Source organism: Megalops cyprinoides, chromosome 3 (genome assembly GCF_013368585.1).
Source record: "Megalops cyprinoides isolate fMegCyp1 chromosome 3, fMegCyp1.pri, whole genome shotgun sequence".
NCBI lineage: Eukaryota > Metazoa > Chordata > Actinopteri > Elopiformes > Megalopidae > Megalops > Megalops cyprinoides.
Genome location: NC_050585.1, coordinates 41,936,802 through 41,950,639, shown reverse-complemented (window position 1 = coordinate 41,950,639; position 13,838 = coordinate 41,936,802). Strand labels below are relative to the sequence as shown.

At 43.6% G+C, this 13,838-nt stretch overlaps 1 protein-coding gene and 1 non-coding gene across 2 annotated transcripts; one reads left to right on the top strand and one right to left on the bottom strand.

Annotated features, from left to right (window-relative positions):
- The first annotated feature begins 458 nt into the window (after window positions 1–458).
- On the top strand, window positions 459–2,700 carry LOC118775445 (H/ACA ribonucleoprotein complex subunit 2-like protein). The gene is made up of 4 exons (XM_036525373.1): window positions 459–646; window positions 969–1,038; window positions 1,248–1,353; window positions 1,862–2,700. Exons 1-4 carry the CDS (start codon window positions 493–495, stop codon window positions 1,985–1,987), a joined length of 456 nt encoding a protein of 151 aa, XP_036381266.1. The 5' UTR covers window positions 459–492; the 3' UTR covers window positions 1,988–2,700.
- Window positions 2,701–3,629: 929 nt separating this feature from the next.
- trnav-aac lies at window positions 3,630–3,702 on the bottom strand. The gene has a single exon. It is a non-coding gene; the product is annotated as a tRNA-Val (tRNA).
- Between the last annotated feature and the right edge of the window lie 10,136 nt (window positions 3,703–13,838).

Here is a 13,838-nt window from a genome sequence, read left to right as displayed (position 1 = left end):
TGATTGGTTACATTTTGGTAAATGGTGAAATTTTTCATGGGAAATTTGTATTAATAAAGTGATTTAATTTTGTCTAATTTGTGTCTGTGGTCCTAAGTAAGTGTTGTTGTTACAGCAGTTTTACAATAACGATTGCTTTTTTGATGTGCATTTAAGTGCTACGCCTCCAAAAATGGCTAAGTTCAACTACGGATGCACTGTGAGCTCTACCTCTGCAAGTAAGTCCTTTAATTAAATCGTTTGTCAGAGATATATTAACAGATAATTATCCCAACAGAAATGCACCGCACTGTCAAATGTGAGTGCCGCTTCATCCATCATACACACGGGGCAGTATTGCAAAGCCATGTGGCTTGAAAAGGAAGTGACGCTCTCTGCTACTGTTCAAGCGACCACGTGTGGTGTCTTTCCTGCGTTTTTACCGGTAAGCTTGTTTAAGGTTCTTAGCTAGCTAACTACAAGGTTGAGCAAAAATAAAAATTAAGGAATAAAATGACGAAGGCAAAGAAGGAGAAGAGTACAACGGAGGAAGAGACTACGGGGACAGAGAAGTCGTACCAAGATTTGATCGCCAATATCAACCCCATCGCTCAGCCGCTTGCTCCAAGGAAACTCAGCAAGAAGCTCTACAAATGCGTCAAAAAAGGTATAGCCACATAACTAACACATGCATTACTTCCCGTTTGTTACAGTTCAAAAGTAGCATCAGTGTGAAAAGAAAGACATATGTTAATTGAATGAAGCTACTGTTTGCTAGCAGTCGATAGCTTGCTAACTTTGTTAGCATAGCCAGCTAGCTAAGTAGCAAATGTTGAGTTCCCCAAGGTGTAGCCATTACAAAAGGACCACGTTGTATTGGAAATGGACTAATTGATTTGCTAACAGGTTACTTGTAGAATGTATATATCGCAACAGTGGCTAAGCAAGCTAGCCAACGTAAGCTAACCTTGCCCATTTTTTCCCATCAGCGGCCAAGGTGAAGCAGATCCGCCGAGGAGTGAAGGAAGTCCAAAAGTTTATTAACAAGGGAGAAAACGGGTAAATACGGCGTTGTCTATTTCTATTTGAGGTAGTACCAGTATAGCTAAGTGTATGGTAGATTTGCCCTATAATCAAGGAGATTTATCGTTACGGCTACCAAGTAAGGTCTGTAAATCTCGTTGGTGCGAATGAGAGGTCGCGATCGTTGTACCTCGCGTCCTACAAATGTTAGTTTGTAATGTGTTAAGATATACGTCGTCTCGTAGGATTGTGGTGCTGGCCGGAGACACTCTTCCAATTGACGTTTATTGTCATCTGCCAATCATGTGTGAGGACCGGAACTTACCCTATGCCTACGTCCCCTCCAAAGTGGTGAGTCGTGTTTCTCATGCTTTCTCTGTATGTACTGCTTTATCATGTTGATGAATGTTCTGGGATTTAAGAGAAGCTCTGTTCCAAGGGCACACACAATTCAAAAACACATTCTCTCACCATTAAAGGAAACTCTTGTATGCTTGCATTTCAGCATTTTTGGGGGGGGGGGGGGGGGGGGCTCAATGTCCATTTACTGTAATTCTGCCTCTTTGGGGCATATACTCTATATTGTTGTTCTTGCATTACATCCAGAGTGACTTCCATAGGTTTCAATTTTTACATGTTATCCATTTATACAGCTGGATATTTACTGACACAGTTGTGGGTTAAGTACCTCACTCCAAGGCTATAGCGGCAGTGCCCCAGCAGGCAACTGAACCAGCCACCGTTCAGTTGCTAGCGTTGCCCCTTACCACAATGCTGCATTGCCGTCCCTTGTTCTTGTTGCGTCTGTTGTATTTGTATTGCATTTTGCCATTTACCTTGTAAATTGTCCCTTTTTTAGGACCTGGGGTCATCGGCTGGCTCCAAGCGCCCCACTTGCGTTATCATGATCAAGCCACACGAGGACTACCAAGGGGCCTACGACGAGTGTCTGGAGGAGGTATCCTCCCTGCCGAAACCCATCTGAGCGAGCTCAGACTCACTTGTGCAGACAGACATGGACACGGACACACACATAAGGTGTGGTCACTCATTCATAGACTCGGCCCTGGTGGCACACACAGAACCCCTCCCTGATGGCTCTCAGGACACGGACCTGGCCAGAGATGGACACTGCACGGGGATTCACAGGAGCTGTGTGCAAAATGAGGAGTTCAACATGTCTACCCGCTCATCTGTCTCCTGGTCTTTCCCCTTCCCCTTTTGTCCTTCTCTCTCTCTCTGTACTACTGCTGGAATGATCAGGTTCATTTAAATGCTGACTGTGTTGCAGTGATGCATACCAGCTCTCTCTCTGCTTAATGATCATGAACCCCTATTTTTAATTTTTAAAAAGTCAAAACTCATTAGCAGGAGAGCATAGGGATAAGGGGAGATATATTTTTATGTTTCCATTTTTGAGGTAGTGAATTAAGAATATGTTGACCTGCTTTTGATATTCTCTTTGAGAGCTCAGTAATGAGAGATTTTTTTTCCACTGTTTATGCATATTTACCAGAGGATTTGCTGTTAGGACCATCAAAAAATTTTTTTTTACTGTTGTCCGGGATCTTACCCATTTATTTCAGACAAATGCAGCTGGGTCCACGGGTTCCCCAGTTTCTGTAGTCTGTGACAATGTCTTACTGCCACAGTTGATAATGGACATATCCAGATCATACATGGTACAAACTGTTGCTCGGCCAATCATTTCACATTTTTGCTCCCTGTGTGTTACTCTGTGTAAACTTTAACATATTAAACTTCCTCTTTGCTTCTTGTCTTTATTTTGGGACGGCACCTGTTTGATACTCATTTTACATTTAAATGGTCTTTTAAGTTTTTTGGTTTGCTTGCACACATATATAGATATATACACATATAAACCTAAGTATATAGATGACTTTTGACTGCTTTGTTTTTGTCTTTGAGTGAAAAGGTTTAGATTTTGTCTTAATTATAGCAAGTTTTGCAGGCTAATTAGGGATTTAAATGACTGATCAGCTCATTAAATGTATCTGCTTTGTACAGGGCAAGCATTGGTTGCCACTTGTACTGCACCTAAAGGCATGTGCATGGCAACATTATGTCATTAATCTTTGCTAAATGGATGATCATGTCAAAGCAAATCAGCCTTTGGCATGCATTAGTAAAATCAAGGTCCAGGCATGGATCTTGCCTATTGATGTTTTCTATTTAACATTTATTTTATCAGGTAGGGGCATCTAAGAACCAGTTCTCTTACAGTGACCTGTGAAAGGGAATTATTTCAGCCAGTCTAGCCATTATTTGATGGTCAGACTGAAATTGCCTGATTTGGGAATTTAGCCAGGATACCAGGGAATCACACAGGGAAATGAGGTCTTTAAAGAACAGAGTCAGGACCACAGTTTTAACGGCTCATCCCAAATCAAGTGCCCCCTACTGCACAGTACATTGCAGGCATTTAGCAGATACTCTTGTCCAGATCAACCTACACAGGTTACAAATTTTACACGTTACCCTTTATATACAGCTAGATATTTACAGAGGCAACTGTGGGTTAGGTACATTGCCCAGGGAACAGCAATACTGTCCCAGCGGTTACGAGCGCTGCTCCTCGACGCTATGCTACACCGCCGCCCAAAATATGTTTCCGCCCGGTTTCGAACCGAGGACCTTTCGCGTGTTAGGCGAACGTGATAACCACTACACTACGGAAACTTACATGGTATACTTGTGATTCCATTGCGATACTGCCTTACTGCAGGGTCCAGTGAGAAGAGTTTCTCACCCACTCCATCTCCAGTAGCAACATGGTTTCCTAGGAAGTCTCTCATTCAAGTAGTAATCAAGAATCAAGCCTAAACCTGTTTAGTTTCAAAAATCACGCAGTAGCGATTACTTTGGGCGGGCTGTGTTTCGTGCCTCTAACCACAAGGTGGCAGCAATGTCACAAGTATTGAAGGTCCTCCTTATCTCAAGTCAGACAAAGCGCCTTTATTTTAAGGCCTTCTCTTACTTTTTTCCCCTCCGTGTGTTAATTCCCAGTATCGCAGCAAAGACCTGTTGATGAGACAAAAGGTGCAGTTCTACCGCATGTATCTGTGCTTCTTTCCAGAGAATCACACCCTTGTATAAACACATCCTGTGTTGTCCCTGGACTTGAGGATGGCTGTGTGTGCTTGTGTCCGTGTATATTTGGTGAGGAAACACAGCGCGTGTTAGTTGTTGAAACTAATAAACAGCTCCAGTGTGTGTCCAGCCTGCAGCCATCAGCGCCCCCTCTCCTTGCCTCTCTCTCTTTCTCTCTCACACACTCACAGCATGCTGTTTTCCCCCCGTTTTGTTTAGTCCATGTTGACATCTCAAATATTTTATGCTGAAATGACCACCAATGCTCTGTCCGGCTCTGTTTGTTGTGTTTCGGCTCTATTTTCCCCTAATCATGTATAAAAGCCAGGGGGAAAGGGGTCTGGGGCTGCCAGAGCTGTTTTTCAGAGGCTTGGAGCAGAGTCTGAGGCATGCTGTTCACTCCTGCCGTTTCCCACGATCACTAGCCTAAAATCCTGAAAAACAAAATAGAATCAGAAGGCGGGATAGTCGGATGTTGATCCGCGCTGACATCGTAATCCATGCAGTATATATATTTTTTAAATTTGCTTTTGGAAAGCTGCTTGGTTTTCATGATTCTGGTGACGACGAGGCATCTGTTTTGTTTAATATTTTGAACTGTTTTCAAGACTTGGGAGGTTTTTTTACTTTACGATACTGGAATAGCAGTTCTCTGGACAGATGGGTGTTGCCTCTCTGGAATTTGCCGCTCACATCACTGTGGAAAATATCATTAGGACAGAGAGGAGTTCAAACATCGTACCGTGCTGCCCTTGATCTTTGCAGGACTGGAACTGGATTGAACAAATAATTGAGGGTCAAAGGTCATAGACTGAGAAATAATTTTTGGCATCACAGGAAATTCCTCTGCATGTGATTAGTGTTGTGTTTTTTCTTTTTCATTTGATTCATCTTCCAAATAAAATATCATCAGTTAGAATAAATTTTCTTTTTTTCTCAGTGTTTAGTATTTGTGTGGTTAGAGTGTTTAGTGTTTGAATAGACCATAGGTAGCAGTACATTATAGTGGCTTTTTGCATATGTAATTGCACAGTAGAATCAAGTAAGTACAATATTATGTAAAATCCCCTTGTTATATAGCTCTTACTGTATTAAAACCCTCAACAATGTTATTACAAGTGTATCCAAACAGCATGTTAATTATAATTCTATTTTAGTTTCATCATATATTTTAATTATATACATATTATACATATATATATATATACTGTACAGAGCATCTGCAGCTTCTGTAAGTCCAATTGTTTCAGTGAGTCAGGATGACTTGTCATTCAGCAGGGCTACAAAGTGTCACCTGTTGGGGAACAACACTGAACTGAGGAGAACAGTCAGAAAAGGAGTGCGGGAGGGAAGGAGGTGGCAAGGACAGCGGCGTGTGGGTGTCCTTCCTGTGGGCGTGTGTCTGGGTGCACGTCACTGCTTACACACAACACGACGCCCCGGGCGTGTGGTGCAGTTTGGGGCAGAGGGCGTTGGTGCGGACGGACTCTGCACCAGCGGTCCGCGGCAGGAGTGGCAGGACCGGTACCCTGCGCGTTCTCAGTTTGGTAAACACAGCTGACAGAACGCCGCTGTTTTGGTTAAAACAGTGAGCTGTGTGAGGTGTGTTGTGTGTTGGTTTGGACTGGGGCTTTTTCTGGTCGATGACACGGCTCTTCTTTTTAGGGCGACCTTCTTACTTCGTCCCCAAGGACGCAAGTAGAGGACGTTCTGACGCTCCAGGGGGGTGTTCAATGACGCAAATGTGCACGAAACATTTATATATCCTTCTTACCTGCAAGTGGAAATATTACTATATATTTCCCATATTCATGCCTGGAAAAATCTTGTAATACGATTTCAGACGCCACTAAAGTGGACCATACTTTGTAATGTTTACAATTACAGGTAAGAAGGATATATAAATGTTTCAACAACCCTCCCCCCCCCCCCCCCAGTCTAAATATAGTTAGTTATTTTAGTCATGGGTGTTGTGACCATTCTTTAAGTCGTAAAGCAGCAGAAAAAAATGGCATGCTTTGTGGCATGAAACTAACATTACATGGATGTAGTGAGTACAGTATGACAGAAAGTAGCTCTCTGGCCAGGTAGCACATTCAGATTGGACATTGAGCGACTGTTTATATGGAGTTTGTGTCAGTCAGTCACAGAGAAACATTAACGGCAATTTTCATTGCATAATTTAGGTCTGGATTCAATGACCATTTGTCTCCAAATTTGACAGCCAATGCAAGTATTACTTTTTCAGTAAAACACAATTTATCGAATTTGTTTCAGTGATCACTGCATGCAGAATGTGTGTTTGTGAAGAATAAAATTACAAAGTTTAAAGAAGAAATGTTGATTGAATCCAGCCCCATATACTATCTCTCTTTGTCTTTCTTCCTTGATGGTTGGTTTTATCTTAATATGTCTACCGTATGAACTGCAATGGCTGTTGTTGACTTGTACCAAAAAAAGTCAAGTTAAAATTCTAACTTGTCTCTCTCTTTCTGTCTTTCTATTTCTGTGTCTCTGTTTCTTCCGCTCCAGCCTGACAAGGCCATACTATCTTAACCTCTGGACATGCAGCTGTGTTCAATAGCCTGTCTTGTAACAGCGACAGAAACTGTCAGATGGGACTGTGTTGGAATGGTGAATGGTGAGTGGTGGATGGTAGACTCTCTCTCTCTGCATCCCTTTTCTCACATTTTCTCTCTTTTTTTCTGTTCCCTCTTTCTTTCTCATCTCTACATCTCCCTCTCCCCCTACACCTGCTCCTCTCCAGCCTCCGTTCATCCCCCTTCTTTTTCTTTGTCTCATTGCTGTATCGCCACACATGACCGCCAGATATTACGAGATGAACACAGATATTATGATGCAGGTGGAGAAAAAAGGCGGAATAAAAATTCATCCCTAAAATAAGATGACCAATGCGTGGAATACACAGAACACTCTGGATATTTCTCTCTCTCTCTCTTTCGCCCTCCCTCTCACTCTCTCTCCCTCTCTCTCTGTCTCCTGTCTCTCTGTCTGTGTGAGTGTTTGGGGTTTGGCATCGTCTCTTGGGGTGTTTACAGTGTCAACACTGCGCTTGCCGCTTACCGCCTGCCCCTCAGTCACTGGGGCACACGGCACGCGCCCCTCTCTTTCTCTCTCTCTCTGTGTCCTGGTGTCATTAGGGACCCGCGGAATAACTGCCTCTAGATAGCACAGTGTCTTCCTGCTGAGGGGGGAGTGCATGGTGCATCGAACCGCCTCAGACCACAAAAAACCAGTTCTGACCCAGGGAGCCATGCAGGCTGGGGCAAGGGTGGAATTCACCTCTGAGATTTGCTCGGTTATTTTGTTCTGACTCGTATGTCAAACAGTCTTTTTGCCGTTTTGTATCCTTTTTTGTCATTTTGTACATCATTTACATTTTGTGTATGTTGATTGGGGAGGGTCTGTTAGGCTACCAGCACTCAACTCTATCAAGATATGTTTTTATGTTGCCATGAATTAATGTTAGGTGAATTAATACTAATAGAACTTATATAAAACGTAGTTACTTCCTTCCAACCACAGTGGAACACCAGAAACCAAAGTGAAAATCATGTTACCCATTTACCTACCTTGTTTATTTACCTTTTCAAAAAGAAGATATGTTTTCATTAATGGTAATGTGTCAAATGATGTTTCTAGCAGCATAAATAGCCCCTGTAAGATGTTCTGTCTCTCCCTACTCTCTCTTTCTGATTCTCCCTTTCACTATGTCTTACTCTATCTGTCTCTCTCGCTTCCCCTCCTTTCCTCTCTTTCTCCCTTCCTCTGTTGCTGCGCTACTCTCCTCTCCTCTTCATCGGTGAACTTGACACAGCCCATTTGTCAGACAGGTGTGTGGATGTGTTCCATGGGTGAGGGAGCAGGTGCAGCTGGAGATTTATTGATTTGAATCACATGCTGTTGAGCAATAATTCCCCTCCCTGGGGTGCGGCGGGGGGGGGGGGGGGGGTTGATTAAGGCAGCAGTATCCTCTAAAATACTATGGTGGCCTCATTGGCTCGGATGACGAGCAGGTCCTCACCTTAAAGGAGGAGGGAAAGTATCTGTACTAGTATGTGTGTTTTTATCGTGTTGGGTTACACTGGGGATACAGAGGGACAAAGAGACTTTGAGCAGTTTGTGCAGTAGCCGTTTAGACATATGATCGGAGGGCCACGAGCTCTGATGCCAGGTGGAAAACTGCAGTTACACCCTTAAGGAAGTCACTTAATCTGTACAGCTCAAGTCTGTATGTGGTTAAAGGTGTAGTGTATGTGATAAGCCCCAGAGAAGACTCTGAATGGGTGATGACAGAGGTTTGGATGGAGAGACTTGCTGGAGAAGGGAAAAGGGACTTGAAGTTGGAGTGGCTTCCACCAGCGGTTTCTTGGCGTCATCTAGACTTTGAAAATTTCCAAAAAGAGACAGGAGTTGTTACCTGGTGGACAAGGTGTGATGAGCAGATGCGTCCATGTTGGTGCACAGCCTTCAGGTTATATGCCCATCAAGGCCATCAGGGCCACTGGGGCCACCCCTGGTTTTTCTCCATCTGGATGCTGTTAGGTCATGTACCCAGGTCAATTCACAAATAATAAACTATCTATACAAGTTTCTAGAGTTTATGCCTGAGTGGGCTGACAATTTCTACCCTTCACTGGGGAAAGACTATGGACTTCTACCTTTCTGCCATGTAGAGGGATGAAGAGCACAGAAAATAGGAATGAAGGGAAAGAATCGAGGATAGGGGAAAGTTGAATTACAGAGAAATAGATGTGCCAAAAGCAGCAAACAAAATAAGACAACCATTCCCTTAAAAAGTGCCATTACATGCTAATTTTACCACCATTCAACCTATTACAGCGTGCCCAAAGCTATTAAGTGGGTGCCGGATGTGTGTACGACTGAGGTGTCTGGACGGAAGGGTTTCTCTTTATGGTGCAGGGTCATCTGAGTGGTGTAAAAGAATGGGAAACTTTGCATGAAGTGGGTGAACAAAGCACAGCAAGCTGTCAGCCCCAGGGTTCGAGTGAGAGCTTGAGTGTGTGCCCAGCCTGCCAGGCAGTTTGGATGAGAGGGTGCGGTTTGCTCCAGGCCAAAGCTGGCACTCTGTCATTCCAACTCATTCAGCCACAGGGCACCAACAACAGGCAACAGGCCTCTAAAACCCCAGCTGTCACCGTGATTGCAGTTACACTGATGCACTTCCTTTATGTAGCACTCGTTTATCTTTACCCTGATGTAATTCCTTTACTCAGCGCTCATCGTTACATTAATGCAATTCCTTAATGTCACATTTACTACAGTAACACAATCTTAATTCTTTTATGCAGCATTCATTACGGTCACACTAAGGAAATCAGCAACAACCTGAAACATGCAAAACCATGTAAAACTGACTTAGGGGGCTGTGATGCATCAGCCCACTATGTGATGGAATCTGGAGGGTTGGCTGTGACATCACAATGTGCTCTGTTTCTACACCTACAAATGACACCGATTTAGAAAGGCAGAGCTGTACAGTCCTTGGGATTCTCTGCTGCTCAGAGCATTTCTGTGCCTTCATCTCTCTAGCACCTGTATTCACACCTTCAAACATCTGCAGCTCACCTGTGTCTGCACAGGCCGCTGTAATCTGTTCCTCATATTCACCTATCTCATTTGGCCTCTGTGCAGGTATGGTGACCTTAGTATATGTGTGATGGTTGTGTCTCAGACATGATGCTGGAAGTTGTTTGAAAATGTCCCGTAAATGCTCCTGGCCTACGGGGCCAGTAATACAATGCCATGCAGAGGAACAGCAGCTGAAACATCTCTCCCTTTGTGTAAGCTCACTGCACTGTAAAGCCGTGTGAAATCCGCAGCGTCTCTGGCTTCGATCGGATTGATTGCTGTGTTTGTATGTTTGGGTGCCCTTGCCGCATGGCCTCCAGTCCGGGAGAGTATCGGCGCGATCTGCACTCCGTCACCTTGTCTTTCGTCAGTGGCGTGAATCGGAGGCGCGTCACACACTTAATCCTCAGCGCAGACGACAACAGCGCTCGTTTGACTGGCGACAGTCATTGAGTTCTTTGTGCGTGCTAGTGTGTGTGTGTATGTGAGTGAGTTTGTGCGTGCGTGTGTGTGTGTGTGTGTGTGTGTGTGTGTGTGTGTAAGCGTGTAAATGAGTTTGGATGTGAGAGTGTGCATGTTCGTGTATGTTGAGAATGTGTATGTGTGTGTAGGTGTGTAACTGTGTGTGTGAGTGTTCATTATTTATTCATTTATTTGATTGAAGCTGTCATTCAGCAACTTACAAGGCATGGTACAGTATATGGAATCTCACAGTAGCCATGAGAACAAGGAAAAGTACTTGTATGTACAGACCAGCCAGATACACAGGAATCAGGAGTCATGCCTGAAACACGCTGTTATAAGAGCATACAGCATGAAAACATAGTGCCAAACAATCTCGTATAAAAGCATCATATTTCAGTCACACTGACATGAACATAGAGCCTAAAAATGATCACTAAAAACCATATAACCCTACATCACAGTGTGATTGCATTTCATTCAGTGAGCTCGACTCCACAATTTCCCCCAGCCCCAGCAGGTCTATTCCAGAGAGAGGAAGCCGTGTGATTGATGAAGGGTACGGGCTATGAACCGGATCTCGAGCCCCGTGCGCAGTCTGAGTGTCACCAAGACAGGCTGGGACACGGCCATGCGACTCTCGAGAGGCGCAGATAGGGGCGAGGAGGGTGGGGTAGGACTGGGGGGTGGGTGGAGTGTCCTTGTGCGTCTTCGTTTTCATCCTCCATGTCTTGTCATCTTTCAACTGCCTGCTCTCACACCCTCCTTTCCCCCCCAGTCCCCTGTTTCACTAACTCTATATCCCGCTGTTCTTTCCCTCCGAGCGGATCACACCTTCTCTCCGGCATCTCCCTGCCTTGCTCTCTGTCTTCCTCTTCTCCCCCTCACTCTCTCTGTACAGAAGTGTTTGATTAGAGCCAGCCTGGCAATTGGCGAAGCAGGCGAGGAGCACAGCCAAGGCACTTTCAAACGATAAGGGTGCATGTCGAAACACAGAATGTGAAACGTGCGCAAATCATTTGAATGCACTTAATTTCACACAGTAAACCTCTCCCCCCACCCCCCACTCACACTCAAACACACACACACACAACCCAGAGGCACTTACAGTTTTTTACGATTGCTTACACACTAAAATTAAAAATAACACACAGTTAGCGAAACCTGACACTCAAGGAGCAAAACCTTAGCCCAGATCTGCACAACTATAAGCACATTATTAGCCTCACACTTTTTGCAAAACACATTTCTCTACATTGGACACAGAAATCTAACATGATGTCACTTCATTGCCATTTCAAAGCACTGCCTTTCAAAATACCACACCTATGAACCAATTGATCAAACACTGCCGTCAGGTGTAAAGACACTTAGGTGCTTAATTGTAAACTCACCAATCAGACGTAAGCACTATAAAAACGCAACAGGTGACTTTACCTGTCTTCAACAAAAATGGAAGGGGAAGAGGGAGAGAGAAGATGAGAGGGGGAGCCCGTGGAGGAAGAGAGGTAGGGAGAGGAAGAGGAAGAGGTAGAGGTAGACCTGGAGGAGGACATGGACAAAGAAGACGAGGACCAAATTTATCAGATGAAATTAGAGCTACATTGGTTGACCATATTGAAAACCATGGGTTGACATTGAGAGAGGCTGAACAGAGAGTTCAGCCCAACCTCAGTAGATATACTATTGCAACAGTAATTCAGACATCTCGACAAGAGCACAGGTGAAAAACAACCGCCTCTACCGTCTACAGTAAAATCAGTACAATGTAGCCTACTATATGCACTACATCAGAACTTTTTGGTACCCATGCACTGCATTCCATGTTTGAAACAATGCCTTGTACGCTACCCTGTGACATTTTACATGTATTTTGATTGGTCTACATAGGATTGAGGGTTGAGAACATCAAGGAGAAAGGGGCCCCATGTTCTCAGAGGAACAAGAGAGAGCTATTGTAAACATGGTTTTGGCCAATAATGCGATACACCTCAGAGAAATTCAAGCAAACATCCTCAATGACCACACAGTTTTCAATAATGTCCATCAGGTCTCTCTATCAACACTGGGGTGAGTCCTTAAAAAACATCACATACAGATGAAACAACTCTACTGAAATTCTGAGAGAGTAAAAGGTTTACGATCTCCAGCCCTATGTCAGGATACCCCTCATTCAAGCCATGGAGGAGGACTGCGACCAAATTGATGCAGGGTCTGTGCAAGGATGGATTCGCCATTCAAGAAGATTCTTCCCTCGCTGTCTTGCAAGAGAGGACATAGCCTGTGATGTGCACAAAGGCAAAGAGATGATGCTTTTTAAATTCATGCTATCTTTTTGTCTCCACTAATGTTTTTGCTGTGTTTTTCTACTATATTCTATTTAGAATATGTTCTGTTCAGATTTTCAGTGTAAAATTGACTGATTTTACAATGTGGAGAGAAATAGCTATTTTCATCAGTGTGCAGTACTGGTCTTGTGTGTTGTGTTTGGTCAATATATTCATGTACTTTAGTCTAGCAATATCTCTGAAAAAAATCAAACCCTGACTATATCATTAGAAAAGTAGAAATGTTAAAAGTGTTTTAGATTGAGCACAGCGGTGTGTAGCTGGTTCAAACAGAATCAGATCGTATGAACCATGTGTGTGCCATACGGTGACAAAATTGGGGGGGGGGGTTTATAAATTATTGTATAGTTTTGAATGAAGTGTTTCATTTTGTTCTGCTCCTTGTGTGTGTGATTGTGTGAATGGTGTGTAGTGTTTTGACAAAATGAGCCCTGTTTTCAAAATCGTGCCTAAGCAATCATAAAAAACTGTATTGCACTTAGTGATGAAAGACCTCACACCGTTAGCTCATACCAACGTATCTCTATGCAGAGATCGCCTTGACTTACACAAGCAAGTGAGGACAGATTTCATAACATTGGATTCCACAAACCACAAAACGGCATTTTACCCAAATTTGTATGCAAATCAGCACACTTCGGTTCTCATGTGTGACTGTGTGAGAGTGGCATAGTGAACAGTTAAGCGACCCCTTTTTGCTACTGGCTATAACTAAAGCTCTGTTTTAATCTGAGCTAGGTGAAGTAAAATGTGCGTAATTGCTCCAAAGCAGCCTCACACTTAGATTAAATAAAACCAACTCATATGGAAACGCAGTTATAATCAGTCTACCCTCACAAAGGCTGGTAGACTGATTTTTTAGATTCCTGATTCCTTTTTAGTTTATCAGACTTCACACTGCACTCAGAACAAACTTAAGTTCCACTCATTTCTATATTTAAATGGAAGGTTTCATTTTCACATTTAAGGTATTATGAATGAGGAGTGCTCAGGGATGAAAAAAAAAGATCAGAATTACAGTGATTATCCAAAGCAGAGGGAAGGAGACAGCTCCACTATGGGTTTGTTTGTGTCATTGCCCAGAATGCACTGGGAATATGAGAGTAGTGTTTGTTCAAACCAGAAACTCATGGAATTCTGAGAAAATCTCCATGGAAACTCTAATGTTTAGAAATAAGCAACTCAAAACCCTCCAGCAGAAAGTACCCTTCTGAGCCGTTCCGCCCAGACATGCTCCTTCTCCTCCAGCTCCCGCCCCTTCTTCCTGTACTGAGAGGAGGTGACTGGTATTTTCCAGGGATG

Coding starts and splice junctions, on each gene's coding strand:
- LOC118775445 (XM_036525373.1), top strand. CDS start 493: ATGACGAAGGCAAAGAAGGAGAAGAGTACAACGGAGGAAGAGACTACG. Junction 1,039..1,247: donor ATTAACAAGGGAGAAAACGG/GTAAATACGGCG, acceptor GTCGTCTCGTAG/GATTGTGGTGCTGGCCGGAG. Junction 1,354..1,861: donor CCTACGTCCCCTCCAAAGTG/GTGAGTCGTGTT, acceptor TCCCTTTTTTAG/GACCTGGGGTCATCGGCTGG.